The sequence below is a fragment of the Festucalex cinctus genome, chromosome 18 (genome assembly GCF_051991245.1).
Source record: "Festucalex cinctus isolate MCC-2025b chromosome 18, RoL_Fcin_1.0, whole genome shotgun sequence".
Taxonomy (NCBI): domain Eukaryota; kingdom Metazoa; phylum Chordata; class Actinopteri; order Syngnathiformes; family Syngnathidae; genus Festucalex; species Festucalex cinctus.
The window spans coordinates 8,286,033-8,299,846 of record NC_135428.1 but is presented as its reverse complement, the minus strand read 5'-3'; the positions used below and the strand labels follow the sequence as shown (position 1 = coordinate 8,299,846).

Genomic DNA, 13,814 nt, shown 5'->3' with positions numbered 1-13,814 from the left:
CCCATAGCATTGCTAATGTTTTGAACTAAAGTAGCAAATAAAAACTGGAAAATACACCTTTCTTGTATGTGTTTTGAGACTCAATAAAGAACTTCAAATTGCAGCAGAGCTCACTCAATCGACATCTCAACCGTGTTTGACTTTACCTCTCCGTTTACGCAGGTTAGCATCAATGGAAGTTGGGGGAAAAAAAACAAAGTGAGGAGTTCAAAATACAGATCTGTTTACAAATGTAGGGGCCAAACAACAAAAGTCTTCAGAGGGAAAACAATGAGCACATATAATAGAAAAATTGAAGTTATTTCTTCCTACCACTGTTTGTTACGAACCCAACATCAACTGGCCTTGGGAAATGCCCCAAAGCATCATATTCAGTTCTGAACAATAAGATGGCAATGGGCATCCCTGTTCCAGTATGCGTTTTCTTTTTTAAAACATTGTAATCATCTGAAAGCTCGGTAATTGTCCACACATTGATATTGTTGTTACAAATGTATTTCAACACTCCTTCTGTCTGTTTGCAGTCTTTTTTTTTTTTCGAAGGCCGGGATAATGAAATTTATAAACAGGAAAAGTGCTAGCTTCTTGTCTATAAAAGTTTTAAACAGCACATGATGATATGTGCAAATGGGGCTCATAGTTTCCAAACTCTGAGAGGGAACACAATTTTTAAAAACATGGGAAATTGAACCAATATATTACCAATGTATGGTCAATTGTAGTCACAGCTTACACCAAATTTCAGGTCTTATTAATAATTTCACATGTGCAAGACGCTGACCAATTCCAAAAACACATTTTCACATTGCCAATTTTGGGGTGTTTCGTGTAATAAGGTTGTGACTTATAACATAACAAAATGTAGAAAAAGTGAAGCACTGAGTACTTTCCAGATTAACCCGTATGAGATTCCTTTCCTTTTTACTTTCATTATTCGTTGCAAGTGTTTTCACACTTTTTAAATCAACTTTTAAATCAAATTCCTTCCTAAGCTCTCCATGTACCACCAAAATAACGAACATTGCTGTACATTTGTTCAATACCAAGAATCAAAAGCAGTTCAATTGTTTTCGAATTGAGATTTATACATACAGTAACGTGTGTTCTTCAAATGAAGAGGAGCCTCGCTTCTTCGCCGCCTCCCTTGTGCGGTTGGCAGGTGGACGAGTAAGCAAAACGAGGTACGTTGATGACGTGAACCGATAAAACCACAACCTCATCAGAATGCAATGTGTTTCTTATCACCAAGAACATGGCTTGGTGTTTTTCTTCTTTTGTTTTTCTTTTGTTAAATTCTGCTGAGACGCAGAGTGAGTTCCAGAAAACATGATGTTTTAGAAAATCCCCCTATGCAAAGCCAAGACTTGATGCAACCTTATTGCAGAAGAGAGAGAGAGGAGGACTTGGATGCAACACAGGAGCAGCACCCAAGATCTCCTCTTTCTTCATCATCTTTTTTTTCTTACAGTATATGCTTGTAATCATACTCTTTTAAAATACAGTACGTATTGGAACACCTGGTCATTACATCTATAGGAGGTGGAAATCCCCTTGGCCGCCATAAAAGCTTCCATTTTCCTGGGAAGATGTTCTATAAGCTTTTGGAGTGTGCTCGTGGGAATTTCTGTCCATTCTTCCAGTGGAACATTTGTGACGTCAACATGTGATGACTATAATATGAATAATAGTACTACTAATCACCATCATCATCATCATAATACTCATGCAAGGCATCGCACAAGAGGTGCAAAAGTATAAGAGGCACAAAAAAAAAAGACTCAAGCACTTCAAGTTATGGAAACATACCCCCACAAAGAAGTGAGAAATGCTTGAGATGATGACATTTGTGACCTCATGTCTATTTTATAGCCAACTATTTTGCTTTTATAACTGCGCATACAATATGCAGACCGTAATTGATTTAGTGTTCTGGTTGCCCTCACGATAGGATAGACTAAAATGCGCACATTTCCACTGACTTGATGTCTGTCGACGTCGAGATCTATTTGAAGTGATTTATGCTGCTGAATGGAAACGCTTCATCCAAAGCTGGTGGTTCTGTTGCTCGTTTATCTTAATTAACAATAAAAGTCATAAAAGGAACAACACTGTCTCCTGGTTCATATGGATCGCATGAGTATCAAAGAATAGTTTTGATTTTTAATACTATTAAGACTTCATCAAAGTGGTGTCTGTGAAAGGGTCAAAAGATCATGGGAAGATTTCAACGCTGCCTGCACCAGACTTTGACTTTATTGATGAAAAGAACTCTTGGCTCTTTTGACTTCCCGCACCATTTCACGCATGCTTCCCCCCCCCCCCCCCCCCCACACTGCTCGCCAAATCCTACTTTTTAAATCATATTTATATAATTAATTCACAAAATCATTATTCTAATTGAATGGCATTAACTTGAATTCTAAATGCAATTGATCTGTTGTCAAACGAAATGGTCGACGTTACAAAACGATGCGGCTAAAAAACATCCAGCAGCTGTGAGCAATATTATGGGATAATTTCACCAACAATAAACTGCATTTGATTATAAATGCAAATCTGTCTTAACACTGGAATGAATAACTGAACGGACCGCAGCTCTCATCTCATTGAAAGAATAAACCACTGACACCAAATTATTAACATTTAGAGGGAAATAAACTGAAAGGAATTGGAGCCATCAACGCAAAACAAACAAATCAACGAAACAACTCAGTGACACGAGTGGGCTTAAATACAACATTAAAAACAGCTCTCAGTGCATTTCTCCCTAAATACTAACTATAAATAATAATCATACTGCTTCCAGTGGCCCAGTAAAATTACTCAAATACAACTCAAAATGGACAAAAATCTACCTATATAATGACAGACCACAGTCTAAGTTAGTTTGCACCAGATAATGTTAGCTAGCTTAGCTAACTCTGATTCGGGACTAGAGAGAGCCGATTTTCAACATTAAAATTAAAATTAAAAACCGGGACACTACACGTTCACTGAAATCGGAATATACAGTACTGTACAATAAATTCTCACCTACTTCAATCTGGTGGTTTTGTCATCACTTTAGCTAATGCTAAATGCTATCTTGGTTAATAAGTCAAGTTGAATTTGTGTTTGAATTTTTGTTTGTTGGTAAGTAAATGCAGCATTAGGCCTTATGGGACTACATTTCCCATTTTTCTTAGGGACAGAAGCAGGAAGTAATACTAGTTCTGATATGTCAAAAGTTATAGATTAGATGCAGATGAGAATGACAATGCAAATGTGAGTAAATAGGAAGGAATTTAAGAGTTAAATTCATTTTTAATTGGCTTAACTTATGAATCACTATGACAACTGACATACACGTGTACAAAAGGAGGCTAAACAAACGACTGTCCCTTTAAGGGGACTGCCCCAGTAGAACTAGGACCGTCTGGTCACCCTATACTTAGAGTGATGTCTATTTAATTGACACTTTTAAGGCAACATTTTCAGTCAAGCTCTTTTTCTTTGATTTCATTACGTTGAACAGGTGTACCTAATGTTGTGACCAGTAGGTCTACGTGGAACAAAAAAATATATCTCTGGTATCAAAAGCTGTTCTATTTGGTTGTATACACAATATAGCCTATCTGAACTTGAGTCAATTCAAATCATATTTATTTACATAGGATTAGGTTAGTGCTGTAAAACTAAACGAGAATCAAGTGAGTCCTTCTGTTGCATCATGTGCTTAACTCACACAGTCCAGGTATGCATCCATCATGTCCGCGCGGGCTTCCAGCTGTGAGACAGCTGCGGTGAAATGTGGCCATCAGGTGGGAGTATTTTTGCACAGACTCTGCAGAAGAGCCCTCTGGAAGGAATCATCGCTTGACTCCGGTATCAGAAATTCCAGCAACAAGTCGCAGATGCAATAAACGAGATGCCTGCACACAGTCGTACAAAAGGGAGAGACCATGAAAAAAATACGACATTCTTATACCCGTATTTTATGTTATGATGTTGAGTGGTGTCAGTTGTGATTCTGCAACTTATCAGAAAGATTATTCCAAATTTATGTTGAATACAGAGCAGTGATTCAATCATGAAATTCGATCTCGACCAGGGGTCTCCAACCTGCGGCTCTGGAGTCGCATGTTGCTCTTTCGTCGCTTTCCTCTGGCTACCTGCGGATCTCTAAACCAATTTATTATTTTTATTTATTTTAGTTTTTTATTTTTTTACATATTTTTTCTTTTCGATAAAATATTCATTTAATGAATGAATGTTTTTGATTTAAAAATGAGTAATTAAATATTCAAAAAAAAATGTGAGAGTCCAAAATTTTGAAAAAGAGAGACGAAAGGGGGATGAAAAAGTTTTCAAAATTACCTAAGAATGTCCAAGAAGTGACCATTTAAAAATGAATAATTAAATATTCAAAAAAAATGTCAGAGTCCAAAATTTTCTGTTTGAAAAAGAGAGACGAAAGGCAGATGATAAATTACCTATAAGCCCAAAAAGTAGCCATAAAAAAAAAAAAAGTCCAAAAAGGAAGGAGAAAAGCAGAAAATTACGATGTCTTTGGAATTACCAAAAAAGACAAAAAAATTGATTAAATAAAATGCAGAAAAGAAAACATGTAAAAAGTAACTATAAAATGTCATCACACAAAAGAAAAATTAACCATAAAATGTCCACAAAACTGAAAAAAAAAAAAAAGTTGGAACATTGATTTAAGAAAAGGCAACGAAGAAAATGTTCAAAAATTAACCATAAAATGTCCCAAAACAAAGGAATAAATCCACAAAAATTACCATAAAATGTTCACAAAATTGCCATAAATTTGACAGAAGGCAGAAAAGTCTAAAAATGTATAAAAAAACAACAAAGTATGACAAATTCCAAGAACAAATCCAAAAACGGAAGACAAACGGTCAAAGAAAAAGATTTTCTACGTATTAGATGCTGCATATTTTTCTGTTCTGATGCAGATCTAATTCCCTCTTTAGACTTACACTAACACAATCTTCAAATGTTTTGCCGCTCCAAACAGATTTTTGGTTATTTAGTTGGCCTAAAATGGCTTTTTTTGACAGGAAAGGTTGCCTACCCCTGATCTGGACACACTCAAATTCACATTTATAGGACAATCTAGAATGTAACACCACCATCAAACCAGAAAGCAATTAAATGCTAGCTTGCTAACTCACTTGTTAATATGATGGTCCTGTAAAGACTCCAACATGGTCTCCAAGCTCAGTCTGTACTTGTCACTACCTAACATGTCAGTGATGAGCTCTGCAGCCACAAACATCAACACAAACCGGACGCAGTAGGTCAAACTTCACGTGTCAAGTCATCAGTGCGCTGAAACGTGCATTTTTTTTTTAAAGCCGCAGCAAACCCGGAAGTAGCTGCAGGAGACACTCCAGGCATCGCTCCTTGGTTTCCTCTCTCTCTGCAGCGCTGCGTTCCGGCTGCGGTTGGGAGGGCAGAGTGCCTCCGGGCCACACGGCCTCCTGCAGCACCTGCAGGTAAATGACCCAGCAGGGGGCGCTGGTCAGGTGGGCCACTCCCACATCCATCCATCTGAGGCAAAAATCACGTCAGACGCTGGCTGGAGTCACGTGTACAGGAAAATGGTCTTAGAACGTCAGTGTGACATCTTTAAGCCGTGCGTGCAAAGTGATGCAACACGAGCAAGCGTAAAAACATAACAGCAGCTTGAATTACTTTGCGACCTGCTCAGTGAATGACGGCAGAACACTGGAGCCTAAACAAAGGCAGTTCCCACAGATATTGTGGTAAGACAAGCCCAGTGTTAATCATAGACATGCCTTTGTTGAAATCTGAATTAACAATTTGGCATCAACATTGCATTTAAAATAAAAAAATTAAATTAAATTAAAAATAAATAAATAAATAAAAGCTTTGGAAGGCGAAATCGGAGCTTATGCAACATTTAAAAGAATCTCATTTAACTAATCCTTACTGTAGAAAAGGCCCAAAGGGGATCATCTGCGGGAAGTTTTTGCTGTATTATTAGCAGCAATGTATATTTTATAGTAAATAAAAATAGCAATAAAATAATACATTTAAATAAAGTAATAACATTTCTATGTCACAGCTACTAAAAATGACACAAAAGTGCATTGTTTTTTAAATTTTCCAACCAAATTATTTTTACTACCATAACAAACCAGTCGAAGCAGGACGTTGTACTTTTATTATAATATATAGTATTAAAAACGCTCACAGCCAGTTAGAATACGAATGCAGGAAATTTCCATTAATTTCGTGAATTTTTAAGTAAATGTGCTATATTGGCATATAAAGGTTTTCTATAAAATGATCTGTCATTGTTTTTTCTTTTTGTTTTTTCTTTTTGTTTTTTTGGGAGGCGGGTATTTATGCATCAAAAGCACAAGAGACTAACTACTCAAAAGTTCAGCACTCAACTGGTATCGGTCTGAAAAGCAAAAATGTAAAAATGAGAAGAAGAAAAAAATCACACACAATGCTAGTGCTAATGCCTTTAGCTTTTGTCCAATTGTGAAACAAAATTAAAATGTTTAACTTATGAACGTATCAGTGAAAGCTGACATTCATTATCCGAAAAATGCAAGCCTTTAAATGGGAACAAAACATTTAAGGGAGATTTAAGTCCAACCTCTCAATAAAAGTGCCAAAGATAAGTCTGATGGCCTTCTGGATGTTCTCTGTGCACAGCCAACTCCACTGGTCCTTCATCAACAAACACAAAATGTTCAGCGCAACATCCGCCACAGCTGTGTCTGGAAATAAAATAATTAGGAGGAAAAAAAACAATATAGCAGTGCAAGACAAAGCAGCACTTTTCATAGTATTTTTCAATGAAACAAATACAAAATGTGGAGTTGTGCTGCTCTCAAGTGACAGGACACTGCACTACACCAGACAGCGATGCATATCTAATAAAATAGAAATGATCATTGAATAAAAAGTGTAGTCGACTTGTGGGTGAGAGGAAGCACTCCATACCTGCACTGGGAGTTTTCCCAGAAGTCTTCTTTTCTGTGCCCAGAGGCTCCTTCTGTTTGGCTTGCTCACTGCTTGGGGGCTCGCATAAAAGTCTTTCCTGCTCCAGGACAAAACTCTCCAGCCTTGACAAGGACATGCCATTCAGCACCTAAAAAGAAAGTATTATGAATATAGATAGATAGATAGATAGATAGATAGATAGATAGATAGATAGATAGATAGATAGATAGATAGATAGATAGATAGATAGATAGATAGATAGATAGATAGATAGATAGATAGATAGATAGATAGATAGATAGATATAGTATATTGCAGGGATATGCAACCAATCCCTCGAATAATTTTTTTTTAGAAATTAATAATTTTTACATATTTATTTATTTTTTTTTCAGATCAAATATTCTTCAAATTAATTAATGCTTTAGACTCTAAAATATTAAGAATAATTCATTATTACAAATAATGTCAGAGCCCGATTATTTTTAGTTGTCAGAAAAAGATGAAAAGTTTTTAAAACTTACATAAAAATGTCCAAAAAGTGACCATAAAATGTCCAACAAAGAAGCGGAAAATTACTATAAAATATCTATGAAATTGCCAAAAAAAGAAAAGAAAAAAAAAGAAAAGAGAATGCATTTGTACAAATGAAATGTACAAAAAGTAACCTAAAATGTACACGAAAGGCAGAAAATGACCCTAAAATATTTTTGGAATAGCCTAAAAAGTTAGAAAATGTAGTAATAATTCATAATAAGAAAATAATTTTTTTTAAAGTTCACAATAAAATGTCCACAAAATTGCTAGCAAAAAAAGCAGAAAAAAAAATGTCAGAAAATAGCCATTAAATGTCCAAAAAAGGTAGAAGAGAAAATGCCCATATGTCTATAACATTGTCAAAAATGGCAGAAATTTGACAGAAAGACAAAAACAATCTAAAAATGTATGGGAAAATGAGATATGAAAAATTGCACCAAAAAAAAAATCAAAAACGAAAGACGAAAGGTAGAATTAAATGAATGTCAAAATATGCTGCATAATTTTGTGTTATGCTGCAGCTCTAATTACATCTTGGGCCCTCTGTACATTAGACTAACACGAACACACTGTTTCCTTAATCACAATCTTTAAATGTTTTGTGGCTCCAGATAGTTTTTTTGGGGGGGGTTATTTGGCCTAAAATGGCTCTTATGACAGGAAAGGTTGCTGACCCCTGGCATAATGTATGACAACTTACGGGGCTGCCTTCACTAAAGCAATACGTCACTTTAGGATGCAAGTCATGTGTATTTAGAGATGGAGACATTTTGCTTGGGAACATCAACCTCCTGATGCAGGGAACAGAAAAGCAAACATTTTTAATCCCATAAAAAAATCAAGGCCGGCTAATTAAACAGCTCATTCACTCCCACCCCTTTTCACTAAAGCAACCCCCTTTGTTTTACTGGATTTTGACTAATATTGCAAGGTCCACAGAATATTGTGTTCTATTATAAAAAAACATGGAACCTACCAAAAGAAAGATTCATCAGGAAAAAAAAATGTATATTGCTATCTGTTTCCGTTTTGCAGCAATTATCATTAGAATAGAGCTAAGTTTCGTCATTAATCACAAATTTTAACACGGCCCTGGTTGATCTCGTATACTCTGCTGCCACCTGCTGACCGTTTTTGTAATAACTACCATTGCTTCAACCGTTCTCTGCAGTAGAGAGGCTGCATCAAAGCCTTCTGTATGCTCCAACATAAAAAAAACAAACAAACAAAAAAACGTATAAATACGTCTTTGGGACACTTTAAACAGTTAAAATTGGACGTATTTATACGTTTTTGGGAGCAAATGAGTTAAGAAACACACATAAGTAGACAATTATTTTGTGGAGCTGAACAAAAATGATAAGAGGACACTTCTCTAACAAGTACAGTAATGTGTTTCACATGAAGAATCAGAAATCTCACCTGTACTTTCTGCTGTCCAGTGTTCTCCCATCGGAATCGCCCTCAAGGTCATCTGTTGGACTCATGGCCTCGGGGTGAGGAAAGGCTGTTTTCAATGTGTCTAAAGCATTTTCCATCATCTGTAATATAATGGACAACATTGGCTCCCATTTTAGAAATAAACTAAATAAACAAATTCCTTGTCACCTTATCAATTCTTGACTTGACAAAAGGCCTTTTTCCAAAATATGTGCAAACCCCCGAGTTCAGAGACAGAAACTCCTGCATGTCCTCGCTCCTCGCTGTCTCGGGTATGCTGTTCAGCTGCTATAAAACAACGAAATCCAATTCAAGTGAGACGATATGCGAAGGAAAGTAGCAGAAAAATGCTGACCTTGAGGAACATATCCAGCTGGCCTTTACGAGCTTCCACCTTCTCGCCATCCGTGTTCCCAAAAGGAAGGTCGGGAAACATTTTCTTTGGACCTTTTACATCTGCAATACAAGACAGCCACTGGTAATAGCATCAAAATGTGTCAAAATATTGTAAACGTGACTAATGAACCCATATTTCGATCGTTACTCACTCTTGACAAACTTCTTGACTTCCGGGTTCTCCTCTAAACGCGTCTGCAAGTTGAGGAACTCGCTGTATCTTCGGTTGACCGAGTGACAGGTCGCAGGTTGCAAAAGGTTACCGCTTTCAGGGCATGTTGCCGTCTCAAACTGCAAAAGACAAAAAATAAAGAAAATAAATACATCTTCGCATGAGGTCAAAGGTTAACTGGAAATGTAATGTTACCGTGATAGTGTAAAGAGTGTAAGGATGCGTTCCAGTGCCACGTTGCTCTTTCGCACTGACTGTTCCCGCAATTTGCACATTTTGGATGCCCAGTGATGGTTTGTTTGGATGGTCAAAGGTCAAGGGACTGAGGCAAGGCCTGCTTGAAGGACCTGCTGGGGTTCGTTCTTGCGCAATACCCGCAGGCCAGTGTGAATCCACCTTCGACCCCAGATTTCTCAACGTGCCGAAGCAGCCAAAATCCTCGTCGTCATCCTTTAAATTCATCGTGTTGCATTCAAGTCTGGTTGTGTCGTCGTCTGCGTCGGACTGCCTCGGGTGAGGGTAGTGGCCAGATGTGAGGGAACAGCAGTCGACCTGACACGGCGCGAGGAGACAATTCTCAGCTTTCCCGGCACACGTCTCGAGGCTCAACGTGCTGAACCGAGAGGAGTCCGACTCGCTCATCGGGCTGAACAGCTCCGAGTTGCTCTCGCTGGCGAGGCTGGTTCGATCCGAAGACGACAGGCAGGTGATCCACGAATCGTGGAGGGCGCACCTGTAGAGGGCGCCGTCCTGCTGTTTTCGCGACCTGGTGAAGACGTCCACGATGGTTTGGTTGAGCCAGTCGGGATCGGAAATCCTGCTTATGAGCGGCAGGAGCACGTTGCAGGTGATGAGTTCGGTGACCATGTACCCTCCCGTCCTGGTTTCCATTTGAGGGTACGGGACGAGCACGTGCAAGACGAGGTTAACCAGAGCTCTGGCGTAGCTGAGCTCAACGGCCGCATCGCTCACAGCTGGATGCGGGCTGTCCACTTCCCGGTAGAGCTGCCAAAGGCTAACGTCCCCGCCGTGCGTCCCCAGCCGCATGTGTCTGGCTGTCATGTAGCTCTGCAGGTGGCAGCCATAAAGCTCTAAAAGTCGCTGGACCAGAGCTTTTCGATCTACTCGCCTCGCACGCTCCTTCAGCTCCATCACCGACTCCAGCATGGAATTGCGCACCGCCCGCTCAAACTCGCCTTCCACCTCCGGCAGGAGAGTGCGATACCAGGAAGACACGAAATCCCGCACCGCTTTGTGGACGGCGCTGTGGATCTCGTGATTGAGCCTCCACTCGTGTTCGGGCGAACATTGAGGTGGAGTCACACCGCCGAGGGGCAAGAAGTGCTCCAAGTGGAGAAGGCTGTTGGCATCCAGGATGGCGCGCGAGCCAAGCCAGCCTCCCAGAACGACCAGGAGACTGGTGAAGATGCAGAGGAGCCACACGTTCACCAGGAGATGGAAGAGGACCAGCCAGGCCAGCAGAGCCACAAGGCCCAACAGTCGTCTCCGCTGGCCCAGAACTTCTGACATGGACCACTTTTTAGAACTCTGGAATGAAGGCATTCTAGCCAGCAGATGAGATGTAACCTGCAATAATAAGTATTATTTATGGAGGTAAATATGGTGCAAAGGTTAACTTGTAAAAAAAAAATTAAAATGTACCTGTCAAAAAAAGTATAAATTTGTATCTCTAAAAGTCGTGATTTGTACCTGTAATATAAATTGTACCTGTAAAAAAATAAAAATAAAAAATGTGTACCTGTAAAAAAAATTGTACCTGTAGAAAAAAAAACAGTATAAATCTGTATCTGTAAAAGTCATGATTTGTACCTGTAGAAATTAAAACTTGTAGTCAAAGAAATTTTGTGTTTTGTCTGCTACTGTCCAGTCACAATGACTTTTGCACCTCTCGCTGCAGTGTAGCTAGAGATTTGGTGCAGAAGTCACGTCTTTTTTGACTTCAAGTTGTCATTTCTACAGGTTCAAATCACGACTTTCACAGACACAAATTTACATTTTTTTTCGACGATTATTTTTATTTTATTTATTTTTTTACAGGTACTTTTTTTTTGTGTGTGTGTGTTTGTTTTGTTTTACTGGTACATATTTTTTCCTACAGGTACATTTTTTTTATGTATTTATTTTTTTACAGTTACATTTTTTTTATATATTTTTTTTTTACCGGTAGATTTTTTTTTTTTTTTTTTTTTTTTTTACAGTTACAGTTGTTTTTTACAGGTGCAAATCATGACTTTTACAGATACACATTTATACTTCTTTTTTTTTTTTTTTAACTGATACATCTTTTTCTCAAGTAATTTTTTACTGATACATTTTTTACAGGTTACTTTTGCAACATATTTACCTCCAAAATTATTAGTTATCATAAAACTTTAAGTGCAGCATTCGTTAATGACATTTAGTGAAGGTCAGAGTACACAGTATAAATTACATTACATTAAGTTTTACTGCAAAGTACTTGAATATTGAATACAACTTAAAATTTAGTATTGAATTATTAAAATTAATAGTGTATTTCATCACAGCATTAAGTCATTAACAACAGGAAATCACACTTACACTCAGAGAACCCCTCAAAAATCCCAGTGCAACTGAATGCACCGTCATATTCTCGCGAGAACATTGTCGTTACAACGAGACGTGCTGTTGCCATGACCACGAAAGCGCGTGCTGTTTTTTTTTTTCCTTCATTTTTTTTTTTCTCACCTCACACAAGTATACGCAAGTTGGGCCCCTAACGCGTTGTTTTATAATTTATGGTTACAATACAATTGTATCAATATTAATGACGAGTGAAGGCAAGTGTAGCTTTATACGTTTCATTTTAACGAGACAGATGACTTCATATTATAGTGCCGCTATTGCAAATTTAAATCTTTATAAAAGAAGAAGAAAAAAAAAACGCAAATCACCTGAATGGTTACAGCTTCATGTCTGGAACTCAGGCTGTCCTCCTTGTGTTTTAATCCTCCAACAAAGATTATGAGGATCAGCCTGTCTACTCAACTCGGTTTAGGTGTCCACTTTACCTGCCAGAGTACAATTCTTCCTCCATTCAAATGCAGCATGCCTTTTCAATATGTTAGGACTGGGAGACTAGCAAAATGGTTTTAGAATGTTTTTTTTTTTTCTCTAGCTCTCATTTTTTGCCTTCGGAATAAATTAGGCAGCCATACTAATGCAGCATGAGGTGCAGTCGTTTACTAATTTCACATTTAGAAACATTTTCAATTGTACTATTGCAATAACTTAGATGTTTTCTTTCTCAGATTGGTTAAGAAAAATGTTATAAAATAAGACTATTTATTTATTTTGATTTTTTTTAATTGTATGCAATTAAATAATTGGTTAATATATTAATTGGAAATAATGTGGGGGAGATATGAGTCAAATAAACAATTAATTTTATTAAATAACTGGTGCCGTCTTTTCAATTAAATGATGCAGATTGTAGATAATACATGATGACAAATAAAATATAAATATAGTTTAAATCAAGTGTGGCGTTATATGTTTATCCACTCACGTTTTATTAAAAGCACTCAGATGTTTAAAAAAATAAAACAAATCTTAAAATTCTCACAAAATATCCCTGATGACTTAGAATTTCGATTTATACATTAGATTTTTTTTATTTTTTTTTTTAGACGGTGACGTTTTCAATTCAACAGTGCTCTCTAGTGGACACAATTTAAACTGCAAGTCAAGAAAAAAAAAGTAGGTTACAGCATGCTTAAAATGCGAGCCAATAATAAACAGTTTCGCCATTTTAAGTAGGCAAACGGTTCCAAAAGGTAAAAACATGTATTCAAAATTGGTTCGGTAAAAAAAAAAAGAAGAAGACAACGTGCTCGGAGAACCTAGCAATGCATGTGCTACAATGGCATTGCACAAACTGTTTGGTACACGTATACACACCTATGCTTCTGTGATAGACTCCAGTTTACCTGGTATTTTATGTAAAATAGTTTACTTCAGTAATAAGATGTGTAGCGACTCCAAGCAGCCTTGCCGAGAGTGCGACATTGAGTCCTGTACTTGCTGACGCGCTGCGTTGCGATGTCGGCTCGTCAGAAAGAAGAGGCGCGAGTCTTGAACGCTCTTTGGTGGATTTAATCAGCCTTTCATGGTGAACGGTGCAGAATCGCCACACAGGTTAACATGGGTTGCGTCTTACAGATGTTCTGACTTGCATTGCGTTACGTCACGCCTTACGTTATGGTCAACAAAAAATACGGCTACCCAGCTCGACTCACTAACT

At 37.7% G+C, this 13,814-nt stretch overlaps 1 protein-coding gene across 11 annotated transcripts in view; it reads right to left on the bottom strand.

The window, feature by feature from the left end:
* Window positions 1–13,799, bottom strand: part of snx19a (sorting nexin 19a) — a 49,594-nt gene extending 35,795 nt beyond the window's left edge. For 3 of the 11 annotated variants that reach the window (XR_013279697.1, XR_013279698.1, XR_013279699.1), the window contains exons 1-12: window positions 12,466–12,542; window positions 9,728–11,119; window positions 9,513–9,651; window positions 9,320–9,420; window positions 9,133–9,252; window positions 8,947–9,065; window positions 8,225–8,315; window positions 6,988–7,135; window positions 6,638–6,761; window positions 5,372–5,556; window positions 5,178–5,265; window positions 3,725–3,911 (exon numbers count right to left, since the gene is read on the bottom strand). Coding sequence is in view for 7 of the 11 variants with exons in the window: in XM_077504435.1 (XP_077360561.1) it covers window positions 3,797–3,911; window positions 5,178–5,265; window positions 5,372–5,556; window positions 6,638–6,761; window positions 6,988–7,135; window positions 8,225–8,315; window positions 8,947–9,065; window positions 9,133–9,252; window positions 9,320–9,420; window positions 9,513–9,651; window positions 9,728–11,095 (2,598 nt within the window). In the remaining 4 variants the exon portion in view is untranslated. Of the gene's footprint in view, window positions 1–3,625; window positions 3,912–5,177; window positions 5,266–5,371; window positions 5,557–6,637; window positions 6,762–6,987; window positions 7,136–8,224; window positions 8,316–8,946; window positions 9,066–9,132; window positions 9,253–9,319; window positions 9,421–9,512; window positions 9,652–9,727; window positions 11,120–11,194; window positions 11,215–12,465; window positions 12,543–13,471 lie in introns of those variants that run through there. The other 8 variants (XR_013279700.1, XM_077504435.1, XM_077504436.1 and 5 more) reach the window with 8 other exon arrangements.
* Window positions 13,800–13,814: the final 15 nt, after the last annotated feature.